This window comes from Vombatus ursinus, unplaced genomic scaffold, assembly GCF_900497805.2.
Source record: "Vombatus ursinus unplaced genomic scaffold, bare-nosed wombat genome assembly UNPS02014818.1, whole genome shotgun sequence".
Classification (NCBI taxonomy): domain Eukaryota; kingdom Metazoa; phylum Chordata; class Mammalia; order Diprotodontia; family Vombatidae; genus Vombatus; species Vombatus ursinus.
In genome coordinates this window covers 55592159-55616055 of record NW_020954596.1, presented here as the reverse complement: position 1 = coordinate 55616055, position 23897 = coordinate 55592159, and the positions used below count along the sequence as shown (strand labels likewise).

Sequence of the window (23897 nt, the reverse complement as noted above, 5' to 3'; positions counted from 1 at the left end):
AGTGAGAGAAAGGCTATCTAAGAAGGCCTAGGAGTGGAAAAACCAGAGTCCTTTCTGAACTACTGCATGCTCCACTAGATTTTCACCCAGTTTTGGAGCGAGAACATTGTTTCTTTATGGGAGATATGCCTTCCTGAAGGAATATGCTGTAAAGAAGGCTATTTTTATGCCCCAGTACTGAAAATTGTGGAAATTGCATTAAATGTCAGCTTTTATTGATCATATTCAATGTTAATTGATTAGTTTCATGTTTTTACTTTCTCCATCTCAAAAATGAGAGTCCTCGATCTTAAACATAGAATGACATAGTGTAAAGACCATTGCATGATGAATATTCTTTCACTGCATTCCTTCAACACAATTAAGTGGTTATGTGTTTAAGGCACTGTGCCAAACCACCTTTGGAAGCATAAAGTAAAAGGCACAGTCCCTTTTCTTAAAGAATTTATAACTTAGTAGGAGAATATTATTCTCAGCTCTGTTGGGGGAATGGATTAAGTCATAACTTGTGTCTATTAGAGGAAATGTAGTATAGTGAATTATCTTCTGAGGTTGGAGTTAGAAAGACATGAAATAAAATCTGCCTCTGACAATACTGTGTGACCCACGACAAGACCCTTAACCTTTTTATGACTCGGGTAACTCTTTAGGATTGACATAGGTTATAGGTAGTTCAAAGTGTCTATTGGCAGAAGAGTTTTCTACACTATTGGAATCACATATTTTGCATATATTACAAATTTAAAATAGTATAATATATGAGTTATCACTATTATTTAATTCATAGTTAATATAAAGATGAATTAAATGATCTGATAGTTATTAAATCATTTTAGAATTCTAGAGGGAATAAAAATAATAAAATTTGAGAGCTTGGTATGTATCATTAGACAGATTTAAAAATTCTCATGCTTCCTTGAAATGTTTAATGGATAGTACAGTCATAGATTATTTGAGCTGGAAGAGACCTTAGAAAGATCATAGGTCCATGTTATCATTTACTGGGGTGGTAGGAGAGGGGGTAGAGTAGGGAAAACTTCAGTCCCTTTCCCCTACAAACACTCATATACTTGACCTGCCCCTCCCATTCGTGTTTGCTTAGAGTTAGTTGAGAATAGAAAATTACATGAGATACCAAATTAATATATCCATATAAATATATATGTGTGTTTGTATATGTACGTATATATGTATGTACATATATACTTTTCGTCTTAGGCCCAGAAGCAACCAAATTCTCAGCCTTGTAAGAAAGCCAATTGCTCCCAGGTTTCATACAACTCACACATACACACATATATACACACATATGTGTGTATATATGTTTATATATATATGTATATATGCACACATCCATACACACATGTATATATCAGAGCAAAATTTTAACAAGAGCATTTCAGTAAAAAAATGAAGAACTCAGCATTTTGGAGGCTAATTTGAACCAGAGGTGGACTAACTAAATCTTTCTGAGCTTCACCCTCATTTACACTGAAGTAATTACTGCTGAAAAATGTATTGTTTAGACTAGACTCAGAATTCAGTAGGTGGAGTTAGTGATGTAGCTCAGTGACTCAATTGCTTCAGCTTCATTTGTACCCATAGTTACATAAGTTAAGCTCTCATGCAGGGAAGGCATTACACAAAGGACACACAACCATAGCACTTTCCCTCTTAGTATCCAAAAACTGGGGATTGTACTTGATCATGGTGGGTTTCTTTTTTTTTTTTTTTTAAGTAGTGCATTTACACTGTGTCTTGAAGGTCTGTGTTTGCCATACATTAGTAGGACATCCCAAGTGTACATCTAAAGACAATTGATTTGATATGTATAATTTCAGGAGACCTGTGGACAGCTTAGTTTTATAAAAAGACTCATTCTGTTCTCACGAAGATCAGCATTCTCCTTTTCTGTTTGGATTATAAGGTCTTTGAGTAGCTTAAAAGGTGGGTTTTAGGAGCATTGTCTTTGATAACTCATAAGATCAATAATTATAAGCTTCTAAGACCAGATTTGTATAAATGACCCATTAAAAGCACTCCCAGCTTAAGTAGAAGGAAAGGAAAAGTGTTCTTACTAGAAAACGACATGGTAACATGTGGAGTCTACCATGTCAATTATTGTGGTGGTTGTTGTCACCACATCATACTGCTGAATCAAACTGAACTTGTGGTCCAATAAAACCCTTAGATCATAAAATCATAGATCTAGAGTGGGAAGAGAGGTCATTTAGTCCAATCTTTTCATTTTACAGATGAGGAAGTTGAGGCACAGGGAAGTTAAATGACTTGCCCAAGGTCATGCATATAATAAGTATCAAAAGTGGGGATGGTTTTCAGACATGTATTTGTGAAATTGACTTTTTGAATCCAAATGTGAGTTTATATGAAATTTCATTTTTTGTATTTATATCTTTAGAAATTAGCACAGTACCTGTCATACGTATAGTAGGCATTTATTTAATAAATGCTTTTGGATTGAATAAGTGATTGATTCTTAGTTCCAAAGCTCTTTCTGACCAAAATCTTTTTGGATCCTAACCTTGCTATAAATGATATTAGCTATTTCTCCCAGCTTTATGACACCTTCAGATTTGATGAGCATGTCATCTATGCTTTTATCCAAATCATAAATACAGTGTTAAATAGCTGAAGGCCAAGCAAAGATCCCTGGGGGACTCCATTGAAGACTTCCAGCCATGTTGATACTGAACCACTAATAACTGTTTGAGTCTATCCACATAGTTCTGAATTGGTAAAATCACATAATCATCTAGTAAACATCTCTACGTACCAGCTAACAAATTAATTCAGAACATAAAATTCTCTAGGCACTTCATAGTTGCAACCATATATTTCATTTTGTGTACAAAATTGACCTCATGTCTTAGTATTGATACACATCAAAATTCCCAAACTGATTCAGTAATGCTCAGATAGCTACATAAAGTCTTTGGAATGAATTCTGTGGGGCTAAACATAGCTTTTTGAGTTGTCACTTACTGTGACTCAGCTAGCAACACGAAGCAGCAAGGCTTGATTTTATACTGTGCTTATTACATGTCTTATTATCTAGATCAAATGAGATAGTATTTGTAAAATGCTTAGCACAGGCGTAGCACGTAGTAGGTGCTTATTCTCTTCCTCTTCCTCCTGCCTCAAGAGGCAGCCCCATGTAACACTAGGAATATGGGCTAAGGAGTCAGAGCCCTGCTATTCTTCCTAATAGAGCCCTAATTCTTCCATATACTACATGTGTGACCTTGGGCTAATTGTTTGGCATCCCTAAGTCTTAGTCTTCTTGATGGTAAAAAAGGACAAAAAAACTTCCCTTGCCTATCTAAATCTATGATCCTATGACCCACCTTCAACAGGGTCATTGTGAGAATCATGTAAGATGATGTAGTTGGAAATGTTTTGAAATTGTAAAGTTTAATACAAATAAAAGGCATGGTTATATCATCATTTAGGCATATTCTCTTGTCACTAGCCTGGTTTTCTAAGGGAGCAGGTTATGATATTTTGGTCTCAGTCTTGCTTCAAGCTGCTTGACTATATTTGAAGTGATCTTTAGGTCACATTTGGTTCCCTTTTGAAAGTTAGTCATTTTGAAGAGAGAAAAACTCTTTTCAACTTCAAGACTGACGTGAAGGCAGACGCCCAGGTGGGAACGTACAGGAAGTCTGGAAAGGGGAAAGGTTGCGACTGAAGGCCAAAGGTGGTAAGATGAACAATACCAAAAGCCTTTAACCTACTTTTGGTGGTTGGAAAACCTGCTTTTTCTTAAGGAACTAGGAATTTTGTGTTGATGTTAATTTGTTATATTTTCCTAGTTATGTGTTTATTATAGGTAAGGGGTATAAGAAAATTGCTTTGTCATTTTAGAAACTGTCATATGAAGAGGAAAACACTGATAGTTATCTTTGATAATATAGGTGTAGGGATACTTGACAAATTATGTAGCTAATTAGAACATTCATACACTTTATAACTTGATTATGCTATGCATGAAACACTACAAATTTTTATTCTTTTTGTTTTATCTCAATTTTATTTGCAACTATACCCCTGGCTTGACTTCCCAGATGTCATTTCTTATAACAAAGGATTTAAAAAGAGGAAAGAAAAAAAGAAAGCTGTTCAGTAGAATAATAAAGCTAGCTTTTACATTGCACTTTAAAGATGTGATTTCATTTTGTCCTCATGACAGTCCTGGGAGATATTCTTATCTACATTTTACAGATGAAGAAATTGAGGTAGGCAGAGGTTAAGTGACTTGCCCAGGGCCACATAACTAAAGTATCTGAGGCAGGATTTGAAATTAGGTCTTCTTGACCACAAGTCCAGGACTATATCCACTTTATAACCTAGATGACTGGAACGAAACATTCCATCAATTGGGTCTGATACTATATAGAATTCTCTCTCTATTCATACTCTCTCACCTCTGCAAAGAAGGTAGAGGAGTGCATTTTCTTCTCTCTTCTTCAGTGCTAAGCTTGATCATGGTAATTACACAGTCTCTCTCCTCCCATCCTCACCTCTCCACCCCCCTCTTCTTTTGGGTTGTACTTCATACATTTACTATGCAGTAGTCATTGCAGATTTTATTTTTATTTTCCTGGTTCTTCTTACTTTACTTTGTACCCCTTAATACAAATCTTCTTATGCTTCTTAGTGTTGAATGAATGGATGAATAAATATTTATTATGTACTTACTATATACAAAGCACCCTTCTAAGCACAGGGGATTCCCATACCAAAGCAAAGCAGTCTTTGCCCTCACGGTGCTCACATTCTAATGAGGGAATTGACACCTTTGGAAAGTTTCAGCTGCAGGTCAGATGGAAAGGTCCCATGTACCTTAGGGTGCAGCAGCCAAGCAGATGGTAATGCCTCTTTTTAAATGTCATTTTCACTGATAAAGATCATAAAAGTTGCTGATGTTGATCTGTTTGCCAGTGCCAATGACTTTGGTGGCAAGAATATTCTTTCCTGGGTTCTTAGTAGCTGTGAATGTAGCACCTGCAGGAGCATTGCCAGCCTGCATCTCCAGACGATGATGGCTGTAGGAAAGGGTGTGGACACATGTCTATTCCCAGAGTTCTTAGGTTGAGGGGCCTGGGCTGTCTCCATCAGTGTCTGAGAGATGTTTTTCAAGGTGATGGGGGCAGCCTGACTCGTCTTGCCCGTGTGGCCTCCTGTTTCACTCTCGGGAGCCTTGATGCTTTACATTCTTTACATTTGTCTTTTTTATAGTGCAGTAAAACTTCATATTAATGCATGGGAGTTTAATTAGCCCTTCCTAATTAATGAGCATTTACATTGTTCATAGTTTTTTGCTAGTACCACGAGTGCTACAATAAAGATTTTGGTGTTTATTGGATCGTTTTTTGTTTTATTTTTTTTAAACTATCTTTCTCCTCCTTGGACTGTATGTCTAGCAGTGGGATCTTAAGTCAAAGGGCATGGACATTCTAGTTATTTTATTAACATTATTACAAATTGCTTTCTAGAATCGCTCAATCAATTCACAGTTCTACCAATATTATCTTTGTATTTCTTTCTTTTCACAATTCCCTCACCATTTATTCCCAGCCATTGTTATCTTTGACAATTGGCTGAATGGGAGATAAAACCTCAGATTAAAAAACAAAACAAAACAAGAAACAAAAAGCAATCATTTGGAACAATCTTTCATGTGGTCGTATAAAGTTTGTGATTCTGCGTTTGAGACTATTTGTTTATATTCTTTCACCAGTTATTCATTGGGGAATGACTTTTTATCATGTATTTCTGTTAGTTCCCTATATACCTTGGATATTAATACCTTGTCAAAAATATTGGATGCAAATAATTTTCCCCAAATGAACAGCTTACCTTCTTATCATAACTTTTCATAATAATTTTTTTCTTGCAAAATCTTTTCAATTTCACATAATTAAAATTATCTTTTTTTTCTTTTGAGGTAAACTTGATCTTTTATTTGGTTAAGAATTCTCCCCCATCCCTAATTGTAAATGATACCTACTCTGGTTCTCTCTTAAAGTTTTTAATGGCATGGCATTTAACATTCAGATTGTGTACTCATTTTGAATTTATTGTGGTATAATTATATATGGTATCAGGTGCTTGTCTAAACCTAATTTGTGCCAAACTGCTTAATAATTATTCCATTGGTTCTTTTTCAAATAGGGAGCTGTTTCCTAAGTAATTTATTCATTGATTTAGCTAACCCTAGGTTGTTATTGAGTTAAATTATTTCTGATTCTTCTTTATATACTGTGCTCCACTGATTTATTTTTATACTATTCTACTCAGTACCAAATAGCTTTGATGATAACTGCTTTATGGTATCATTTGAGGTCTGAAAGTACTATTTTGCCTTCATTGCTACATCTTTGGTTATTTCTGTTGTGAATCTAGATCAGGGGTGGGGAACCTGCAGCCTCAAGGCCACATGTGGCCTTCTGGGTCCTCAAGTGTGACCCTTTGAATCCAAACTTCACAGAACAAATTCCCTTAATAAAAGGATTTGTTCAGTAAAACTTAGACTCAGTCAAAAGGCTGCACCCAAGGACCTAGAAGGCCACATGTGACCATGAGGCCACAGCTTCCCTACCCCTGATCTAGATCTTTTGTACTTCCAAATGAATTTTCTTACTTTACTTAACTCAGTAAAGTATTCTCTTGGTGTTTTAATTTGTATGATGTTAAATCTGTAATCGTCATTTTTATTATATTGGCATGGCCAAGCCATGAACAATGCATAACCCTACAGTCAGTGAGACATTTATTAACTACCCACCGTGTGCCAAGGACTATGCTAAGTACTGTTACTTAAGTTATTCTTAAAATGCCTTGTAATCATTTCTATAAAAGTTTTTTATATAAGTCTTGCTAGATTGACTCCTTGATGTTTTTGTGCAGTTTGTAGTTATTTTGAAGCATGGTAAAAATAAGAAGCCTTATAGTTTTTCCCTTATGTAACTAAAGTCTGATGCACGTGCATACCTTAGCAGCTTGCTCAACTTATACAACTTTCTCATATGGAGAAGCTGAAAAGAATCCTTGTGGGAGACTTATGTAGGAGGGAGTGCCTTGGGGAGACTGTGGAGTATGAGTAGACATTCCATTACTAGTTCCAGTTGGCTAATCACTTGGTGCAGAGGAGGCTTTTTGGTTGACTGCAGAAACACTCAAAGAGGCCTTCATTCAGTAACTCCTTAAGTCATAGTATCTGTTGAGAGTTGATGCTCCAGTGGACAAAGGCTTAAGGCTTTTTTCCCCTTTGAGGCCGTAAAGCCCAAGAACTGATCTCTGGTCCTTGGCCTCTGTATTTTTTTCCATTCTAGATGAAAAGAGTAGAACCTCTATGACCTTTTTAGTTTCAAAAATTCAGAGGGCCTCAGCATTCCAATGTTCCAGAGCGCAGAGGGCCTTCAGTATCCTGATGTTACAGGGATGTTTTTGCAGCTATTCCAGCATTGATGCTTCAAGGAGCAAGCAGTGACCTTCTAGACCCAACCCAGAGCTGGATATGAATTTGATGGGAACAATAATATGTAGGAAATGAGGTAAGGTAACCCTATGTCCTCTGTACTCCTCCAGAGAAGAGGTGGCACAGGCGATATAGTCCTGAGATACTGGGGCAAATGCATGTACTTTGTTCTTGCTATTTCTTTGTTCAGTGGTTAAATGTCCTCTAACAATGAGAGAAACAGATCTGGCAGGGGCCCAAACTGATATCACTGGGGAAGAGACAACTTTCCCTTCCTTCTCCCCATCCCCCCCCAAAAAAAGAAACAACCCAAGACTTCAGGATACCCTAGAATACTTAGGGGCAGATGTAACCAGCTTGGCTCTGGGAGAGATGGCCAGAGCACATATACTGCTTTTATCATGAGTGTTGCTTCTTTACTCAGTTTTGTTTTTAAATTAGAATGAGATCAATAGGAATTTTTCTCCATTGCTAGGGAAACACACACATATATGTGCATATTTATATCTACATCTATCTCTGTCTATATGTATGTGTATATCTATCTATCTGTCTATATCCCTGCCATCAGTTATAGTAGCCAGTAATCTCATGCTATGGGACACATTAATAAATGCTTCTTTATTTGACTTTTTCTATCATATGTAAACACTGGTCTGTAAACATGTTTATTGTAAGGAAATGACTTCCTTCAAGTAACATTAAAAATAATTCATCCTAAAAATTTGTCCATATTCCAGTAGAAGAGAGATTAGTAGACTACTTGGTCCTATTTCCCCCTTCCTTCATTTCTCAGTAAAGATTGTGATTAAACCTTTTGTGCAATACTTGTGAAGAAGATAGAGAATATGTGACTTACTTGGCAGTACTCTTGGTTGTATTTAGAACTTTTCAAATGCAGCAGAGAGGAATGTCTCTAGTAAAGTCCCCTAGGCATCTTTTCTTGGCCCTACTGTTCAACTTTTTTTTTCTATAATAGCACAGATGGTATGCTTACCAAATCTGCAGATAATTTAAGACTTTGAAGTATAACTAATCTATTAGCTATTAGAAGGAAAGTTAATCTTTTGGGCAACAAGCATTTATTAATCAGTTAATACGTACCAGCCGCTGTGCTGAGAACTGAGGAAACAACATAGTCCCCACTCAAAGAGTTTATATTCTATTGGAAGAGACAACATATAAATACCTAGCTACATATAAAGTAGGTAAATGGTAATCTGAAGGGGAGGCATTAGCATCTAGAGTCCTGAGAAATGCCTCCTGCAGAAGATGAGTTTTGAATTGACTCCTAAATAAAGAAGCCAGGGAAGCTCAGAAGTAGAGGTGAGAAGACAGAATATTCCAGGTATGGAACAGCCATTGCAGAAGCATGGAGACAGGCAAGAGAGTGACATGTTTGAGGAGCTGCAAATAAAGCAATTTCACTATTTCATAGGCTGAGGTGGGGAACCTGCAGCCTCAAGGCCACATGTGGCCCTCTAGGTCCTTGAGTGTGGCCCTTTGACTGAATCCAAACTTCACAGAACAAATCCCCTTAATAAAAGGATCTGTTCTGTAAAACTTGGACTTAGTCAAAAGGCCACACCCGAAGACCTAGAAGGCCATATGTGGCCTTGAGGCTGCAGGTTCCCCACTCCTGTCATAGAGTGTGTGGAAAGGAGTGAGGTATAAGAAGAATGGAAAAGTAGAAAGGGAGCAGGCTATAAAGAGCTGTAGATGACAAATGGTGGAGTTAATATTGATCTAAGAAATAATTGGGAACCACTGGAGCTCATTGAGCAAGGGGATGACTTGTTCAGACCTACACATTTGAAAAATTACCTCGGTAACTTAGTGGAGGATGAATCAGTGTGACTTAACACAAGGAGACCAGATTGGTGGCTATTGCAGTAGTCTAGGTGCAAAGTGATGAAGATCTGAACTAAGGTATGGATGAAGAAAAGGGCAGGTTTATGAGTGACGTGAAGGTAGAAATGATGAGACTTGGCAATGCGTTGGGTATGGGGTGAGTAGAGTGGGCTGAATGAGAATAGAGAATTGAGGATGACACCATGGTTGTAAATCAAGGTGTCTGAGGTGATCCTCTTGATAGTAATAGTGAAGTTCAGAATGGAATGGGGTTTGGAGTTATTTTTTGGACATGTTGATTTTAAGATGCCTATGAGAATTCAACTCCAAGATATATAAGAAGCAGTTAGAGATGTATGGCTGTAACTCAGGAGAAAGACTGGTCATGGATCTATAGATTTGGCAATTATCTATATGGAGATTATAATTGAACCCATGGGTGCTGATGAGATCACCAAATGAGATAATCAAGATCCAAAAGGTCCCTGACAGGCTAGGTAACTGGGCAAAACCCAGTAAGATTAAATGTAATTGTGATGAAAATAAAACTTTATTCTCACAAGTACAGTATGCAGGAGGTGTGACTAGACAGCAGTTCATTAGAAAAAACATCTAGGGATTTTAATGGATTGAAAACTCCACATAATTCTGATGTGGCAGCTGAAAAGGCTAATGAGAACTTAGGCTTCCTTAAGAGAGTTATAGAGTTAAGAACATGGGAAAAGAATCTGCTCAACTATGATCTGGTCAGACCACATTTGGAATATTTGTGTTCCATTTTGAATGTTACTTTTTAAAAATGTATTTGCTTATTTATTTGTTTTTAGTTTTCAACATTCACCTTTATAAGATTTTGGGTTCTAAATTCACCCCCCTCTTCTCCCCTCTCCCCAAGAGAGAATGCAATTTGATATAGGCTCTACATGTACAATTATATTAAACATATTTTCACATTAGTCATGTTGTAAGGAAGAATTAGAATCAAAGGGAAAAACCACAAGAAATAAGAAACAAAAAAAGGAGAGAAAATAGTATGCTTTGATCTGCATTCAGATTCCATAGTTGTTTTTCTGGATGTGGATAGCATTTTTCATCATGGGTCTTTTGGAATTGTCTTAGATTGCATATTACTTTTGAGAAAGGAAATTGATAAGATGGAAAATCTCCAGAGAAAGTAGGTCAGGCTGATAAAAGACTTCAAAACCATGCCATTTGAGGATCAGTTGAAGGAATTTGGGATATTTAATTTGGAAAAGAAAAGTCTCAAGTGGATCATGATAGTTGTCTTCAGGTATTTGAGAGACTGTCATGTGGTAGAGGGAAGAACCAGTGGTGAAGTTGCAGATTAAATTAGGATTTGATGATAAAGAAAAACACCCTAATAATTACAGATAACCGAAAAGTAGAATGGACTGCCTAGTTCATTTTTTCTTGTTTCTGGTCTTCTAGCTAAGATTGGATGATTATTATTAGAGGGGATTGTCATTTAAGTATGCATTAGACTACATGGCTTGCATGGTACTTTCCAACTCTGAGATTCTGTAATTTTTGCAGATTACTTACTGTGCCATGGAGTCCAACTCTGAGATTCTGTAATTCTGTGATTATTTTTTTTTGCCATGGAGTCCAAGTATATAATAGTAACTCACATTTTTATAATGCTTTAAGCTTTGAAAAAAAGGTTTCTGTTTTGGAAGGGAAGTCCATTGATTCTTTCCCTTTAATTTCTGTATTTTCTAAAGGTCTTCTTCTCAAATTCAAGTTCCTAATGGGAAAGCCATAAATCTATATCTCTATATATTTGTATTATCTATAAAACTTTTAAATGACAAGCTATTTTCAGTATCAACTCTTAGTTCTTTTCAAAAGTGGCATAAAAATTAAGAAAGACATTTTCTCCCTTAACCTCTCCCTTAACTTTTCCTATCTATCCACTTCTCAGATATAATATTGTGTGTGTGTGTGTATATATATATATATACACACACACACACACACACACACATATTACATATAAGTATATACATATACTCACATATATATGTATATATACATATACATACACATATACACACATATGTTATGGAGTAAAGTTTAAAGACATTACACAACACATAACAGTCTAAGATTTCTTTGGTCTAAGTTCAACGGATAACTTATTTTTAACTAAATTTAAAAATCCTTTTATTACATATATACTCTATTTGAAGGACTATCCTTGAGACAAATATGACTAAAATAAAGAAGAAATGGCCCTTGCCCTCAAGTAGCTTATGGTCCTACTGAGAGTATCCTTGGGTGGTTTCCTAATGAGCTATCTCTTCTGCTGTGAGGATCCTGTACCACTTTTGCTCTCCAAAGCTACAGATCAATAAGGAATGGGATGGCCATGACCATGGTCATCCTCTGGTCTCCTCCTCACACTTTCATGAAGTTCTACTGCTTTGGATATACAAGAATGGGAAGAGCTGCTTCAAGACAGTGCCTTTTCACTTGAGATTTTCATGTGAAGGTTGGATGATAACATATAGGGGACATTATAAATGAAATTTTAGGTCAGCTATGGGCTAGAGGTGACATATGAAGTCCCGTCTAGATCTGGCATTCATTGATTCTCTCACAGTAATTCTCCTTTGAAAAACATCAACATAATATTACCCTACCAGAATGATGTTTGTCTTTTTTTTAACTTGCTAACCACATCTCCATGACCAATCTACATAGGTGTCGGTGTTACCAGCTGATGATTTTTTTTTCATATCAGATCAAATCACAGAATTTCAGAGGTGGAAATGATCTAAAAGGATACCTAGTCCAACCTGTACCTGACAGAGGATATAATTTAGGTATTTTATGAAAGACTGCATAAGCCTCAGGGACAAGAGCTCATTCAGTCTTTTGTAAAATACCTTAATTGAGGAAGAACTTAATACCTTCTTGAGTAGTCCATTTTTTTTGATAGCTATGGTTGTCAAGAGGCTTTTCTTTACCTCAAGTTGAAATTTTTCTCTGCAACTTCTTTTTTCCCCTCTGCAACTTCTACCCATTATTGCTAACTCTGATTTCCAATGAGCAGAACAAGTATATTTCCTTTTCCAGAAGCTAGCCCTTTAAAAATGTGAAGACAGAGGGCCATGGAAAGATAGACTAAAAAATAATTAGAAACTAAGTAATCTAATCCTAAAAAATGATTGGGTCAAACAGCAAGTCATAGAAACAATCGATAACTTCATTCAAGAGAATGACAATAATGGGACAACATACCAAAACTTATGGGATGCAGCGAAAGCAGTTCTTAGGGGAAGTTTTATATCTCTAAATGCTTACATAAATAAAATAGAAAAAAAAAGAGATCGATGAATTGGGCATGCAACTAAAAAAACCAGAACAAATTAAAAATCCTCAATTAAACACCAAATTAGAAATATTGAAAGCCAAAGGAGAAATTAATAAAATTGAAATTAAGAAAACTATTGAACTAATAAATAGTAAAACTAAGAGCTGGTTTTGTGAAAAAAAACAATAAAATAGATAAGCCTTAGGTTAATTTATTAAAAAAAGAAAGAAGAAAACCAGATTACTAGTATCAAGAATGAAAAGGGTGAATCCACCAGCAAGGAAGAGGAAATTAAAACAATAATTAGGAACTATTGCCCAACTGTATGTCAATAAATTTGACAGTCTTAGTGAAATGGATACATATTTACAAAAATATAAATTGCCCAGATTAACAGAAGAGGAAGTAAAATACTTAAATAACCCCATCTCAGAAAAAGAAATTGAACACGCTATTGATGAACTCCCTAGGAAAATGTCTCCAGGGCCAGATGGATTTACAAGCGAATTCTATTAGACATTTAAAGAACAATTAATTCCAATACTATATAGACTATCTGGTAAAATAGGTGAAGAAGGAGTCTTTCTTTTTATGATACAAATATAGTGCTGATACCTAAACCAAGAAGAGTCAAAACAAAGAAAGAAAATTATAGACCAATTTCTCTAATGAATATAGATGCAAAAATTTTAAATAAAATATTAGCAAATATATTATAGCAACTTGTCACAAAGAATAATACACTAAGATCAGGTGGGATTTATACCAGGAGTGCAGGGCTGGTTCAATATTAGGAAAACTATCAGCATAATTGATCATATCAACACCAAAACTAACAGAAACCACATGATCATCTCAATAGATGCAGAAAGTTTTTGACAAAATATAACACTCATTCCTATTAAAAACACTAGAGATCATAGGAATAAATGGAGTCTTCCTTAAAATGATAAATAGCATCTACCTAAAACCTTCAGCAAGCATCATATGTAATGGGGACAAGTTAGAAGCATTTCCAATAAGATCAGGGTAAAATAAGGATGTCCATTATCACCACTGTTGTTCAACATCCTACTGGAAATGTTAGCTTTAGCAATAAAAGAAGAAAAAGAAATTGAAGGTATTAGAACAGTCAAAGAAGAAACAAAGCTATCACTCTTTGCAGATGACATGATGATATACTTAGAGAATCCTAGACAATCAAGTAAAAAACTACTTGAAATAATAAACAACTTTAGCAAAGTTGCAGGCTACAAAATAAACCCACATAAATCTTTGGCATTTCTATGTATTACCAACAAAGGCCAAAAGCACAAGATAGAAAGAGAAGTTCCATTTAAATTTACTGTAGACATTATAAAATATTTAGGAGTCTACCTCCCAAAACAAACCCAGGTACTCTATGAACACAATTACCAAAAACTTTTCACGCAAATAAAATCAGATCTAAATAATTGGAATAACATCAGTTACTCATGGGTAGGCTGAGCTCATATAATAAAAATTACAACTCTACCTAAGCTAATTTACTTATTCAGTGCCATACCAAGCCACCAAAAAATTGTTTTATGGAGTTAGAAAAAATCATAACCAGAGTATCAAGGGAACTAATGAAAAGAAATGTAGGAGAAGGTGGCCTAGCCATTCCAGATCTTAAATTGTATTATAAAGCAGCAATCATCAAAACTGCTTGGTACTGGCTAAGAAATAGAATGGTGGATCAGTGGAATAGGTTAAGTATGCAAGACATAGTAGTCAATGACTATAGTAATCCATTATTTGATAAACCGAAAGACCCCAGCTTCTGGGATAAGAACCCACTCTTTGACAAAAACTGCTGGGAAAACTGGAAAAGAGTATGGCAGAAACTAGGCATAGATCAAAATTTCACACCATATACCAAAATAAAGTCAAAATGGGCTCATGATTTAGATATAAAGGCTGATACCATAAGTAAACTGGGAGAGCAAGAAATAGTTTACCTAGCAGATTTATGGAGAACAGAAGAATTCATGACCAAACAGGCGATAGAGAATATTACAAAAAGCAAAATGGGTAACTTTGATTACATTAAATTGAAAAGTTTTTGCACAAACAAAGCCAGTGCAACCAAGATTAGAAGGAAAGTAGAAAATTGGGAAATAATTTTTACAACCAGTGTCTCTGATAAGGGCCTCATTTCTGAAATATATGGAGAATTAAGTCAAATTTATTAGAATACAAGTCACTCCCCAATTGATAAATGGTCAAAGGATATGAGTAGGCAGTTCTCAGATGAAGAAATTAAAGCCATCTATACTCATATGAAAAAATGCTCTCAATCACTATTAATTAGAGAAATGCAAATCAAAACAACTCTGAGGTACCACATCACACCTATCAGATTGACCAAGATGACAAAACAAGAAAATGATAAATATAGGAGAAGATGTGGGAAAATTGAACACTAATGCATTGTTAGTAGATTTGTGAAATGATCTAATTATTTTGGAGAGCAATTTGGAACTATGCCTAAAGGGCTATAAAAATGTACAACCTCTTTGACCCAGCAATAGCACTTCTAGGGCTATATCCCAAAGATATAATACAAATGGGAAAAGGACCCACATGTACAAAATATTTATACCAACTCTTTTTGTGGTGGCAAAGAACTGGAAATTGAGAGGATGCCCATCAATTGGGGAATGGCTGAACAAGTTGTGGTGTATGAATGTAATGGAATACTATTGTGCTGTAAGAAATAATGAACAGGCTGACTTCAGAAAAACCTGGAAAGACTTGTATGGTCTGATACTGAGTGAAGTGAGCAGAATCAGGAGAATGTTGTACACAATAACAGCCACATTGTGCAATGACTAATATTGATAAACTTAACCCTTCCCAGCAATACAAGTATCTAAGACATTTCCAAAGCCCTCGTGATGGAAAATGCTATCCACATCCAAAGAAAAAACTATGTAGTTTGAATGCAGATCGACTCATACTGTTTGCTATTTTTTTTCCCTCTGTTGAGTTTTGTTTCCTCTTTCTGGTGGTTCCTCCTATTGGTTGTAATTCTTACTTATAACATCACTAATGTGAAAGTATGTTTAGTAGGAATGTATGTGTATAGCTTGTATCAGATTGTGTGCTGTCGTGGGGAATACCAAAAGGTCTAGAATATCAAGGGAACTAATAAAAAGAAATGCAGAGGAAGGTGGGGAGGGAGGGGGAGAAAAATTTTAAACTCAAAAGCATGTGGAAGTGATTGTTGATAAATCAAAATAAATTAATTAAAAATGTGAAGACAACTAGTACTTATAGAGTGCTTTAAAGTATGACAGATGATTTCCACACATTATCTTATTTGATCCTCACATAACACTCTCAAGGAGGTGATATTATTATCCCCATTTTACAGGTGAGAAAACTGAATCTGAGAGAAACTAAATGACTTGCCGATGATAATATCTCTAGTGACTCTGTGATGAGATTTCAAATTCATGTCTTCTTGACTTTGAGTCCATTATTCATTCTGTCCATTGCTCCTCTGCTCCAAGCTATACATCCCTAATACTTTCAACTGATCCTCATATCCATCCTTGTTTCCTGTCTCTGAGCAATTTATTAATATTCATGTTTCTGTGAAGATTAATGCCTAGTTAACTTGAGAGATCTTAACTAACATAGCAGTTGTCACAGACAACATATATTTGTAGAAACACACTTACTAAGATAGTGTTAACACTAAGGTATTTGTGGATATTGCTTTCTTTGAGAAATAATCAGAATGGCATTGCTAAGCCTCAGTTATATATATTTTATATGGATTTAACTATTTCTGGGGTTCTAGTAGTGTTAAAATCTTAAGAGACAGTGTGCAGTACTGGAAAGAAAGACTGGATTTTGAAAAGGAAGATTTGGGTTCAAATCTTCTGTGTGACCTTGGGTATTTCATTTGACTGACTTTTCTGAGTCTCAATTTCCTCATCAGTAAAATGAAGGAGTTGGCCTGAATGGTCTCTGAGGGCTCTTTTACCTCTAGATTCTTTGATATAGTATACCAATAACTTTGTTGGTAAGTAATTGGGATTTTACTTCTGACTTTAATTGAGTATTATTGCCTGCATCTGTGTATATTTGTAAAAATTGTCTCTACTTTTTAGTGATGTTTATCTCCTAGAAACTTTAAGGCAGTAATTACAAAGAGCTTTGTGTATTTTTCTATTATTTCTTTTCATCCAGTTATCTTGCAAAATTAATGATTATTTTTTCACACTTATCTATTCTCTATCTACTAGGTCCTGTTACAGAAGTGAAAACGGACATATATGTCACCAGCTTTGGGCCTGTTTCTGATGTGGAAATGGTAGGTGTTGGGAGAAATTTAAAATAGCTTTCTGTAGTTAGGAGAAACCATGCACAACAGAAGGAAATGGATGTTTATTTCACTGTCAATCAGGAGAGTAAGAGCAGCTCTGTTTCTAGAGTGAGTAATCAGACCCATACATTTGTCAAAAGGAGGTCACAGAATTTGCATTTCAACCCTAACATTTCAGTATGTTTTTGCCTGGATTCATTTTCTACAAAAGGAAAGAAGTTTATTGTTACTGCTCCCCATACGACAATCTTATGAGTTGATTTTTTTTTTTCCTCTGTGAAAACCACTGGGATGGAGAAAATTAGAGATTATAACAACTGAAATTGTTTCTGGCACAAAGCTATCTCACAGTCCTGAGGGGCCATATTTTAGCATTTCATTTTGGCCCAGTTGTATGTTTTTTTTCCCCCTTAATTCTTGAAGAGCCCAATACACCAATCTCTGGTAGATGTCAGAATGAATTCATCTATTTAAGTGTGTGCTCTTAAGGTTACATAAAGATGTTTGACGTGCACAGTGGATGGTTGGTAGTACCTTTAAGTCAGGTGTACATGATTTAAAATACTTGAATATCTAATTTCTAATTTTAATTTGTTGTGCATAAAACTTTTTTAGTTGTTGATTTACTTTATTCTTTTACTTTACTCTTCTAAAAAACCTAGTGACATTTGTTATTCATTATCTCATTTTATTTCCTGATATATATGTATATGTATATAATATTAGAGTAAAAGTGTAATTGCCACCTTCTTGCAATCTTATTGAATTATAGTAATTATTCTTGAGTGATTAAATATGTATGATGATTTCTTTATCTGACTAATTCAGGGAATTGAAGTATCAAGACATATATAACATGTTTTAATTGCTGGAACGCTTTGTCATTGCCATTTGTAAATGTCTTCTATTGATTTGATTTTGCTTGTGTGGTTTTGTGTGCATGTGTGCATATGTGCTTATCTATTCTCTTGTTAATTTATGTATAATAACTTGTGTTTGGGGTTGCTGTGGTTTGCTCACCCAGGAATACACAATGGATGTCTTCTTTCGGCAAACATGGATTGACAAAAGACTAAAATATGATGGCCCTATTGAAATTTTAAGGCTGAACAATATGATGGTAACTAAAGTGTGGACACCTGATACTTTCTTCAGGAATGGGAAAAAATCTGTCTCCCATAATATGACAGCCCCAAACAAGCTCTTTAGAATTATGAGAAATGGCACCATTTTATACACAATGAGGTGATCAACTCTTTCTTTTATTTTATGCATGCTAAGAAATAAAGATGATTATGAAAATGATTAAATCTTTTTGATTCTATTTGTTTCATTGTAGGCTTACCATAAGTGCAGAGTGCCCTATGAGATTAGTGGATTTCCCCATGGATGGTCATGCATGTCCCTTGAAATTTGGGAGTTGTAAGTTAAAATCATGAAGCTTCTTTTAATTAACTATTGAATTCAGTAATAAGATTTATAAAGTACCTATTATTTGTAAGGCACACTAGGCATTGTAGATATAAAGACAGAAAACCAAAGAGTTTTTAATCTTTATGTATCATACATTCTACTGGGGGTCATAGACCAGGGTATAACATATGCACATATATTCAAATACAAAAGTACAAAATTCAAAAATATGAAATTACAAAAGTAATTTCAAGGGAAAGGTGGCCTTAACAGCTAGAGGGGCATCATAAGAGATGAGGTAGTATTGAAGTTTGAAGAGAACTAGAGATTCTAAGAGATGGCTTTCAAGGCAGTGGAAACCAACTTGCAAAAGTATGGCGGTAGTAGATGGAATACTATGCAGGGGGAACAGAGAGTAGGCCAGTTTGACTGGAATGATGAATGTATAAAAGAAAATAATGACAAATGACTGGAAAGGTAGGTGGCAGGTAGATTGTTGAGGCCCTTAAAAGTTAGGCTGAAGATTTTTTTTAATGTACTATAAGATACAGTACCATTGAAGATTTCGAGTGGGACAAGTGATATGGCCAAATCTTTGTTTAGAAATATTAATTTTCCAACTGTAAGAAGAATGGATTGGAGATGGGAAAGATAAGAAGTAGGGAGACTAATTTAGAGGCTGTTTGCAATAGTCCAGGCAAGAGGTATGGAGGATGTGAAGTACGGCAGAGACTATAGGACTGAAGAGAAGGAGGCAGATTGAGAGATATTGTGGAGGAAGAATCAACAAGACTTGTTAAATGATGGAATATGGCTATATACTATATATGTGTAGTCTTTTCTGATTCGAATGTGATTTTTGAGAACAGGGATAGTATTTTTTTTCTATTTATTTTCCTAAACATCGGAACACAGCAAGTGCTTAAAAAGCTTACCCATTCAATTCCACGGAGTGTGAATGAGAGGGAAGGGTCAAGGATCACTCCAAGGTTGCAAGCCTTGTTGTTTGGCAGGACGGATAAAATGTCGTATTTATTATCACAGAAAAGGTTTCAAATTTTTCTGAGAAGCAAAATCAACACAAGTTGTGAAAGACTGGGTTTTCAATATATCATCCATAAGCTGATAATCTTCAAACAAAGTGGCAAAAATATTTTTGAAGGACTCTTGAGGCTTTGTATCTGCTGACAATTTGGGTGGAAGGAACGATAGAATCCTGCCATATCAGCTTTCAGGTTGGCTGTTCAGTTTTTCTGTATAAGCACAAGGGACTTATGGGATAGGGTTAGGGCTACTCTGTGGTCATTCAGTTGCTTTAGGAGAAAATTAATAAGCAAATGAAGTGATTTATCACAAGTCTGAAAAATGGCAACAGGATAGTTTTAGCATCTTATGAAATGAAGTGAGTAGTATTCTACCTCATGCTACCTTTTAATTCAAGTACTGATTATGATTCAGAGTAATTCAAAATCTAGTTTGCAGTCCTGGTGCTCATAGGAAGCTACCTACTGTCATGACTTCTTCTTTATTAAATATCAGTGTAGAACAAGTTAGTGGTTGCATAAACTTAGTTTCCCAGAATTTGGAGGGAGCCTTTGCCTGTGGAGACAGCATTTAGTTGACTTCATTATGGAAACATGACCTTAAGATCCAGATACCACATCCACATAAATTTCCCTTGCCCTATGCAATTTCTCCTAGATAGCATTGGGAAAACAATTCATTGGCCTCTATTTTAAATTTAAAACATTTGTTGCTATTGTGAGAATGAAGTAAAGAGCATGTTACTTATTACCAGTGCTTATTCTTCTCTTCCATTCATTCAACAAGCATTTGTGTAAAATAGGCACAATATTATGTGCCTGTTTTAAAGTACTTTTCTATTTTCGTATCTAAGGAACATACAAACACATACGTATATGCATATGTGAGTAAATGTTTATATATAAATGTACTTATACATATGTTGATAATCTTGAAACAAATTTTATACATGTATAGCTATAACACACAGGCACACACTGACAGAATGGATTTTTTTCTTTGCATCTCTAGTACCTAGTGTCATTCCTGGTACATAAAAACTACTTAATAATTATTTGTTGGTTGATTAGTTTTTTTTTTAGTAGCAGCCATCATTGTTTTTTAATTATTATTTTTTGTTAATTACAAATGGAAATTTGCTAAAACTGTATCAAACACTTTCCTGGTGATTTTTGTAATTTGCTTCAGATAGAGAGATGATTAAAAGGATGAAGTTTACAATCTTTTAAGAGAAATAAGACACAGATGCATATAGTTATAGTAGGCAATCCAATTTGATGAGAGAATTAGAATGCAAAAAAAAAAGGGCTAGGAGAACTCTGAGGAAAAAAATAACTTGCAATGTGTTGGATATTAGGGAAGATTACCAAGGGGAAGCTGGAGTTGGGTTTATTTTTAAAGGATGGCTAGGACTTCAGTAGGGAAAGAGAGGGGAAAAGCACCTTCTAGACAGAAGGGAAAGCCTTGGCATGAGTGGAGAAGCATGATAGTATGATGCATGTTGAGAAGGAAGAGAACTCCCCAGTGACTACAGAGCTGTACAGTCTGATTGGAACATAAGAGTGTGTGGAGAGGGATTATAGCAGATAATGATGAAATTGTAGGTCAGGTTGCAGATGGCTTTGAATGTCAGGTAAAGGGGAATAATAGGAGATATTGCTGGAAAGGAAGATCAGGTTATGGATGGCTTTTAATATCTTGAACTTTAATTGTGAGAAGGAGGAGAAAACAACTATGGTTTTTGAGCAGGGAAAGTGATGTACATAGATGTAATCCAAGAAAGCTTATTCTATCATTAGTATGAAGGACAGATTAAAGGGGAAATGAGTGCAGGCAAGAAGGTCTGAGGTGCCAAAGAGGACTTTCTCTAGAGCAGGGGTTCTTAATCCACTTTTTGTATATATCATGGCCCCCTTCAGTGGTTTGGCAGAGTCTAAGGACTCCTCAGAATAAGGATTTTAAGTGTATAAAATAAAATGTGTAATATTACAAAGGAAACCAGTTGTATTCAAATGCAGTCATCAAAATATTAAAAATAAAACAAACAACAGAAGTAGGAATCAAGAGAAGGCTATGAATTTGAGACATGCTGTAGAGTTAGAATCTAGAAGACCCTTTTTTTACTGATTGGCTGTGAGAGGTAAAGGAAAGGGAAGTATCAAAAATCTAGAGGTTCTGAAGGTTACAAAAATTGGGGACCAATTAGTACCACAGATAGGAAGAATGAGATTCAGAAGGAAAGGCAGGTTTAGGGGGAAAGATGATAAGCTCTATTTTTGACATATTGAGTATGAAGTACTCATCCAGGAAATTCCAGTCTGAAGCTTAGAAGGAAGGTCTAGAAGATTTAGATCTGGGAGATACATACTGGGCTCATATGCTTTTTCATTCATTCATTCATTCATTCATTCTTCATAGATTATTGAAGCATGGAAGCAAATAAGAATTCTAAGGGAGGAGGGCAGAGGTTCAAGGAGACACCTTTGTGGAACTACCAAATGAAAAGCTTAGGGAGAAGAGGAGTGGTTAGAGAAGGAGAAGGAGAATCAGAAGAGTGTGCTATCTGAGGTACAGAGCACAGTGGGGCCTTGACAATATTAATAAAAGCCTTTGAAATTGCCATAGGTAAATTTTGGTTACATAGTTGTAAATTGAAGACAGATAGCTTCATATTTTGTTCCTCATGTAATTTATAAAGTGTTTTTTATTTTTTTGGTTAGTTTTTCAGAACAGACAGTCTCATGTAGGGTAGGGTCAAATAGCACTTCTGTCTAGTCTCAGCCATGAAGTCAATGCTCCATGTTCATAATGTTGGATTGGCTTGTATCAGAGCTAGGAAATTCTCTTGGGAGAGTGGTAAGCAGTTGTTATTTATTTACACTGATAACAGTACAAGAGGAAATGGATTTAAATTATAGCTACTGGGATTTATGGTAGATGTAAGGGAAGATATCCTGATTGTAAAGGTTCAAAGGTAGTGCAACTGTTTATATAATCTCATTCCCTGGAGAGCTTTAAAAAAAAGGCATAGGCAGTCATCTGTGTAGAGTGGTTTAGATGCAGTGTGCTTTGCCCAGAGGCAGTGGGCTGGACTAGGTGACCCCTGGAGATCTCTTCCAACAATAGCATCCTTTGTTATAAATAGCATCTGGTATTTTTCTTATTGGCAATTTTTGCATTAATGTGGAAGAAATAAGTTATGGTCCAATATCAGAGAGGAGTCAGAGATGAGAGAGAGGAAGGAACAGGTTTATTTAACTTTAATAGAAAAGATTTTAGATGGACTGCACATTTCCAGGTGCAGTGATGCAGACACAGCATTTTAGTTTATTTTCCTTTGACCTGAACAAAAGGAATCCTGCTGAATTGCAGGGCTTATTTAGATATCAGACTTCTTGGAGACTTAAAGCTGACCTCAAATAAGTTGAAAGGTTGTTGTTTTCCAGCAATTTTTGTTTTTGCTATTCTTAGCTAGCTCAGCCTGTCCATGTGTAAAACTGATTGGGACTGGAACCCTCAACCTAATCCCTTACCCTATGTTGCTGTCTAGATGCTTACCCAAAGAGTGAGATGATTTATACCTGGACGAAAGGTCCTGAGAAGTCTGTGGAAGTTCCAAAAGAGTCTTCCAGTTTAGTTCAGTATGACCTGGTTGGGCAAACAGTGTCCAGTGAAACCATCAAATCTATTACAGGTAAGATGACTACCTATTAGAATGAACTTGGGATATAGCATCTGCAATGCAGTTTTGTCTTACCTGTTGTTTACAGGGGATTCTGATAAAGCCTCCAAAAGCAGAATGGCATAGAAAGCATATCTTAGGTTTTCTTTCTTTTGACTTGTATTCTTAAACTCATTAAAAGATCTGTTTGATATTTGAGTAATAAGTCCATCAAGGAAACCAGATGATGTTACCAGTTGGAAAGGTTAGAAAAAGGTGTATCATGATCATTGAAACACACATGCAAAGTTCAGGGGACATTTTTATTTTTTCAGATAGCTAGGATAAAGGCTATTCTGCAGGTCTTATGCTTTCACAGAGCCATCTTTATCTTGCTTAATTTGTAATTCTTCTTCTGATTTAGAAGAGCAAATGATAGAGAGCCATGTACAAGGAACTTTAAGGTAGTACTTTAAAGTTGTCCCTAGAGAAGATGTGGTTGACAAGTATAAAAGGTGTTTATACTATCTGTGCTCTTTAAATTTATGGGAAAAAGGATGAAATATTTGATTTTAGTTTATTTAAAAGGAAAACACCAACTAGTGAGTTAAAAATGATTCTTCTTTCTCAGTTTTTAGACCTAAGCTCACTTACCTCATATGCATTTCTAAAAATGAATTATCCAGTTTCTGGCTGGATGATACTACTTTAAAAATACGTGGACATCTTC

At 35.5% G+C, this 23897-nt stretch overlaps 1 protein-coding gene across 2 annotated transcripts in view; it reads left to right on the top strand.

Moving 5' to 3' along the window:
* GABRA4 (gamma-aminobutyric acid type A receptor alpha4 subunit) overlaps positions 1-23897 on the top strand; it is a 93836-nt gene that overhangs the window by 8394 nt on the left and 61545 nt on the right. For both annotated transcript variants that reach the window (XM_027836394.1, XM_027836395.1), the window contains 4 exons: positions 16970-17037; positions 18074-18294; positions 18389-18471; positions 23057-23200. In XM_027836394.1, the coding sequence (XP_027692195.1) occupies positions 16970-17037; positions 18074-18294; positions 18389-18471; positions 23057-23200 (516 nt within the window). The remainder of the gene's footprint in view (positions 1-16969; positions 17038-18073; positions 18295-18388; positions 18472-23056; positions 23201-23897) is intronic.